We start from the raw sequence: 6,433 nt of genomic DNA on the forward strand, positions 1-6,433 counted from the left end.
TATGTCTGATAACTTCAGGTACACAACCGTATGTGCTTTCACACACTGCTGATCAGCTTCACACACACACACACACACACACACACACACACACACACACACACACACACACACACACACACACACACACACACACACAGACAGCTGCACACACTAAGCACGGCATGGGGTTACCATGGTGATGGTTGAGCTCCACTTCTCACTCCACCTATAGTGCTTTAGCAACAGTAACCATGGTTATACCAATACATCTGCTCCTTTAATGGATGTCACTTCATCGGATCAATTTTCTCAACAAAATTATGATAAGAGAATCCGTTTAAGGAAATGAAATTGACAGCAGAGGTTGAGGTGAGGCCTCGGTTGCTCACAGCCATATTAATTATATGTTAAAGTTGGAGCAGACATGTTTTTTGGTTTGATCCATCAGTATGGACTAAATGGTGATTATACACAGTAATGGTTGTAGGATAATGACGCTATCAGAATTCACATTGTTTCCCTAAAACATTGCTGTCTGCCAGCTGGTATAAACTCCTGGGAAAATATAAACTCAGTTAACGGGATAAAGGAAGTGTGTCTAGCGATTCTCAATCAAAACAGGAAGAATATAGCACTTTGTTTTCCACCTGAGGCCGCTAACCCCTAACGGTATCAGTGCAGTAACTACCTCAAGTAGTGGAAATGGAGCAACTGAGGAAAATAAAATGTGTCCTGACAACGTCATACGCTTATTTGAATATTGTTTAGTCCTAAAAATATGATTTGGCTGCAGGCAAAGGAGCTGTGGACTGTGATTACTCTGAGCGCATTAGGAGTAAAACATAATATAATATATTTGAAGTTAATCTTGGCTTTTTCCTCTAATGGTCTGAAAGTTGCTAAATGTGTCGCTGAATCAATAGGCTCTGAAAAAAACCTGAAAGCAGTCGGGTTCACTTTATGACAGCTTCACCAACAATAATACCACATAGAAACACTAGGGGGCGGAAAGTGACAACGTTTCAATGTATTCCAACCTTAAGCAATGTGTTTAGCTCACACAGTGTTTGAGAATATCCAATCTTTTCCTGTTTGTTTGGTTTGTCAGTGAGTTTGAGTCCTTATGGTCCTCTGTGCTGATGACCTGCAGTGGACGGGTGTCTTCCTGCTCTCTGATTGACAGCAGCGCTGATAGCAACAGTAACTAACAGTGTGCTGGTTTTAACGTGACTGCTTTGTGTCCCACAGAGTTTCCGTGGTCCTGCGTCTCCAGCACAACACGAGTGTATCTCTGACAGTGAGAATAACAATAATATCAAAAAGGTAAGAGAAAAAACACTTTTCCCTAAAAGCACAGTTAGACTGACAATTACTAATTTAAGAAGTGACAACTAGACAATGAACACTATTAATTGCACACAACCTGCTCCCTTCTACAGTAAACAGTAGACAAAGTTAGTGATCAGCTGGTGAACATAGTGAGCTTTTAACTAGTTCCCCATATTCATGATATTCAGATAAAGATCATGTCATTGTAGCAAAGTAGCCAAAAATAAATATAATTTTAAGACACAACTTCAACTTGAGATATTTGGTTGCTTTGGAAACTTTTCCATCTTCATCAGAAAATAAAATCTGTGATTGTCACTCTATTAAAACAGCGGTATTTGGAGGTCAACTAAACTACATTTATTTCTGTTTGCAAAGAATCAACCTACATTGTTTAAGAGACTATTTTAAATATAGTGAATACATGCATTGCATTTGATCATGACTTATGCTATGCGGTAAGCTTCTCACGACGATTACTCCCTATCACGGTGCTGTAAAAAGCAGCAGTGATTCTGAGCAAACTGAATATTAGTGAGTAAATGTAGATGCAGTTGTAATGCGCCACAGTGCCTGCAGGATGCCACCTGTCTGGATGTGGGTGGACAACACTAATGTTGGACTCAACATAATCATTATAATAAAGTTTTACTCCCCCTGTTCTGGATAATTGTTTTATTATGTGTAATAATGATTCAACATATCATCAGCTTTAACTCATTATAGTAAAGCAGCATACAGTAAGTAACCTGCTTATGCTGTCTGCTGTTTGCCACACAGGCCGTGCCAACAACTGCAATAAACACCACTGATTCTCTAGCTGGTGATTCATTTTTGCTTATTGCTTTAAAATGAAACAACCCTCCCGACTGTGCATCTAATTACACTGATCCAGTTTGTAGCATGGTGGGTAGTTAGTTTAAAGGTCCCAGTGGTTTACATTGACCACTGTGGGAATCAGGGACCAGACTTCAGGAACACAAATCTGGATTCAAATAAGAAAAAGAAAATATATTGGAAAAAGTATTTTATGATATATTTTGTATTATGTTAGTTTTTGCATTGAACACTCTATGAATACTTTAAAGGTCACCTATTATGCAAAACACACTTTTTCATGTTTAGGTCTGCGTAAAGAGATTCTGAAAATTTCAGGAAAAAAAGATTCTCTCTCTTTTTGTCCTGGTCCATTTCTTTAAAAACCTGTCTGAAAATGAGCTGAATATCCTCCATGAGCACCATTGTGTTCTTTTTAACCTAATATCTCGCATAAATATCTGGGCGTTGGGAGTGGCTCCTTATTTTCATCTAAAGTAACAGACAGAGAATCAGCACTTTTGAAACAGGGCTGAAACAGAGGGGATCATGGGATGCTGCAATGCATGATCTGTTTGGTATTTCGAGCCAAACACTTCAGAAACATGTTTTGTATCTGAGACCTATCATATATTGATGAAAAACAGTATAACAGAGGACCTTTTAAAAACACCTCCGGACATCAGGTGACATGTTCTTTTTTTCACTTCCCTTTCTCTCTGTCTCACTTCCAGGAGGAGGAGCCTCTCTCCGTGTCAGCCCAGCATCGGCAGCAGCAGCAGCAGGAGTATGTCACCCCCTCATGGTCCCTCTCCCCCTCCTCCTCCCCCATCTCCCACTCTGACGGCAGTGACTCAGACTCTGCAGAAGAAGACAACGCCAGCCCCCGCGGCCGGGCACAACAGCGGCGCAAGAAGCGGTGCAACACCCCTTCAAAGAAAAAGACCCCCCATCGGATACTAGCCGGGCGGTCTTTGCTGGCTTCGCCCAACAGCATTCCTCCTCACAACCGCCCGCTTTCTTCATCCCACCCTCCAGCGCAGTCCTCCCCTCCCTCCTCCTCTTCTGCTAAGCCTGTGTTCAAAGCTCCGGCTCCACATGGCTCTATCACCAAAGGCATCAGCAGCGCAAACGCCCCCAGAGGCGTGTCCATAGACGCCATGCGGCAAACCTGCGAGCACTGCGGACGTCACTTCCGCTCCCTGGGCCGCCACTTGGATAAACACCATGCACACCAACCAGAAGTGTGCTCCGCCCTCGTGGAGCGCTACACACAAATGCCCCGTCTGCATCCACAGAGCACAAACGCTCCCACCGCGCACACACACTCTCCGCAGGACTCAAATTCGCCACAGAGCGAAAGACAGAGTTCAGAACTTCCGCAGATTGGCGCCCAGGACCTCTCCATGCCTCCGCCCACTCTCACAGCAGCTAACCAATCCCCTGCCTCCTTTGGGAGAAACTCCACCTCTCCGGTGCTGACTCCTCCACAAGGACAGAGCGCCGTGCTGGTGTCCGTGCTGAAAAGAAGCCCCCCCCCTGTGGCTGTGACGCAGTCCAGGAGGGGATCAATGGGGATGATGGAGACTGAAAGACAGGGGGAGGAGGGAGAGATAGAGGAGGAGGAAGATGAAGATGTTGTGGAGGTCGTGGAGATAAAGAGGCCCAAGGAGGAGGAGGAAGATCTTGAGGTGGTGTACCCTCAGCACTTCATCAGCAATTTGGCCAAAGAGATGGAGCCACCAAAAGAAGAGGAGGAGGAGGAGGAGGAGGAAGAGGAGGAGAATGGAGTGATGGAGGTGGAAGATGAAAGTGGGACAGACGAGAAGGACAAGGATTTTATGAGGTAACTTTACGACTTTTCCTGCTTTGTGAGCAAATCTGTAGGATGATGTTGTTACATGTTACCTCGTACTTTAAAACAGTGACACAGTTAGACTGTAGGATACTGTAACAAACCATTAAGTTGTTCTAAGTTATTTGAACTAACACTATAAGAATGAATAACTAACCTCATGTTCACCACCTCTCTTCCTCCAGTGGTTCGGGGCGTCACCACATGCTGCCCCTCCTCTCGTCCTTGTCCTCTCTGGTGCTGTACCTCCGGCGGCTGCAGCACTCTGCCTTCCTGTCCCTGTCCCGGCAGCTGCAGTCGGCCGAGGCCTGGCGCCTGCTGTGCCACTCCAGCCTGGCTCTGCTCATCCTGTACAACCGCCGGCGTGAGTGTGAGGTCTCCAAGCTTTCCATCGCAGAATACCACGCTCGCATCACTCCCCAGTGCCCGGTTCCTGTCCCACCGGGGGCCCCTCCTGCTCTCACTCCCTTAGAGGCCTCCCTGTCCCCCTTCGAGCGTCTGGTGCTTCCCCACCTCCCCAGAGTCGGGGTCCAGGGTAAACGAGGAAGAGTCCAGCCCCTCATCCTCCCGCCTCACTGCGAGCCCTGCCTGGAGCTCCTCCTGCAGACGCGGCATGATGTGGGAGTCGACCCCGCAAACCCCTATGTCTTCGCCCGGCCGTACCACTCTCCCGCCACGCCGCTGCGAGGCACCGACCTCCTCCGCAGCCTGGCCCGCTCAAGTGGCACCCGCAACCCCCGAGCCCTGACCCAGACCAGGGTCCGCCGGCAGGTCGCCATCCTGACGCAGCTGCTGCTCCTGGGAGAAGGAGAGGAGCCCGGGCAGCCTGGAGGCAGCGCTGTGGAGAGGCTGGAGCACTTCCTGGAGAGGGAGTACCATGTGACACAGAACTGTGCTGGAATTGGACAAGACCCAGGCCTGATGGGCAGAGTGGGCAGAGTGGTGCTCTGCGGAGAGAGAGATGGAGTTCTCTTCAGAGGAATGAGCCTGAACCACATCTGCCTGGAACTGGACGGTGAGTTTTTCTAATTGAATGTGTCTGTTTCTGTTGTCCAAAACACGCTGTCTCTTCCCTTCCTTCATGGTGTCAAACATCCCCCCGGCTGGAAGAGGATTACAAACCTTCTTCCAGTTTTGAAGGATGTTTTTCTGTGTGTTGACAAGCTGTTTTTTAAGGAAGAAGCAGAGCAGTGACAGATGTTTCTTCTACCTTCTCGCCTCCTCTCCAGTAATGTCAGGAAACTCTGCAGACTCGTACTCGGAGGGAGAGTCTGAAGGGGAGCAGACGAAGGAGAAGCCCGAGGCACCCCCCCCTGCCCCTGCCCCTGCCCCTGCTCCTGCTCCCACCCCTACACCTACCCTGCTGTATGTCAGGAAGGGCAAGAACAACGGGCGGGTGGGCCGACCTAAGAAGCTGAAGAACAGTCAGCCAGCCCTTCCATCTACTCCACCTTCCTCAACAGACCACAGCCGGGACTCAGGACAGCCCAAATCAGGTTTGTTAAGGTTTTAATGATAGGTGTAGTTGCCAAATAATGATTTACCAAAACAACGGAATGTAAATAAATATAAAGTGCATGTGAGATTTAAAGGTACACTGCATTTATGTCCGAATAACCCCAAAATAGACTCAATAAAAATTATAATGTTGAAAAAGTGGAAAAGAATAGAATAATATATTTGTGTGTGGAAAAAAGTAATACAAATATAGTTTTTATGACCCACTATACTTTGACTTTTGACTTTTTAAATGACATATTATACTCTAACAATGCTAAGTCATAAATAAAACTATAGCTTATAGTAGTTCAATTAACTTGAAATGGTTAGCTGGTTGATCTAGTTAAACCAAATCTACGAAACATCTGAACTCAAGGTCAAGTGGCCATGGTATGCAAGTCATAAAACACTGTGAGGTGTCTCTGTAAAAAAGACTGATGATAATGTGTATTAGGAAACTATGCAGGAATCTAAAAAGCAGATCTTAAAGTTATATATATATATAAATTAGGGCCGGGACTCGATTAAAAAAATTAATCTAATTAATTAGAGGCTTTGTAATTAATTAATCGAAATTAATCGCATTTTTAATCACATATAAATATTTGACCTGAGAACAGTGAGAAGCAATTTTTTTCACATGGATTTTAGTATACCATTGAATAATGACTGAATACATAAGCTTAAGCAACAAAACATTGTTTATTTTGTTCAAGGTGGTACTTAACCAAGACCAACAGAAAAGTGCAATTTTTGCCATAAAGTGTAGCAATAGCATATTTAGGAATATAGTACATTTCAGAGATTCAGGTAGCCTATAGGTAGGTAGACCTTCTGTAAACTATAACACTTTGTTTTTTAAGTAAAACACAATACTTTCAAGTACATTCAGAACATTGGAAACCCTGACTATTAGAAAACATCTCTCTGTTGCTTCAGAGGCCATAACAG

At 45.3% G+C, this 6,433-nt stretch overlaps 1 protein-coding gene across 1 annotated transcript; it reads left to right on the plus strand.

Annotated features, from left to right (window-relative positions):
* Positions 1 to 1,230: 1,230 nt before the first annotated feature.
* LOC104954029 (uncharacterized) lies at positions 1,231 to 5,478 on the plus strand (the record flags this gene model as incomplete). Its single annotated transcript, XM_010781077.1, has 4 exons — positions 1,231 to 1,305; positions 2,862 to 3,973; positions 4,168 to 4,997; positions 5,212 to 5,478. Coding segments are annotated over 4 exons (2,284 nt in total), but the record flags the coding sequence as incomplete, so codon positions are not given.
* Between the last annotated feature and the right edge of the window lie 955 nt (positions 5,479 to 6,433).

The sequence above is a fragment of the Notothenia coriiceps genome, unplaced genomic scaffold (assembly GCF_000735185.1).
Source record: "Notothenia coriiceps isolate Sejong01 unplaced genomic scaffold, NC01 NC01_scaffold00022597, whole genome shotgun sequence".
In the NCBI taxonomy this organism is placed as follows: Eukaryota; Metazoa; Chordata; class Actinopteri; order Perciformes; family Nototheniidae; genus Notothenia; species Notothenia coriiceps.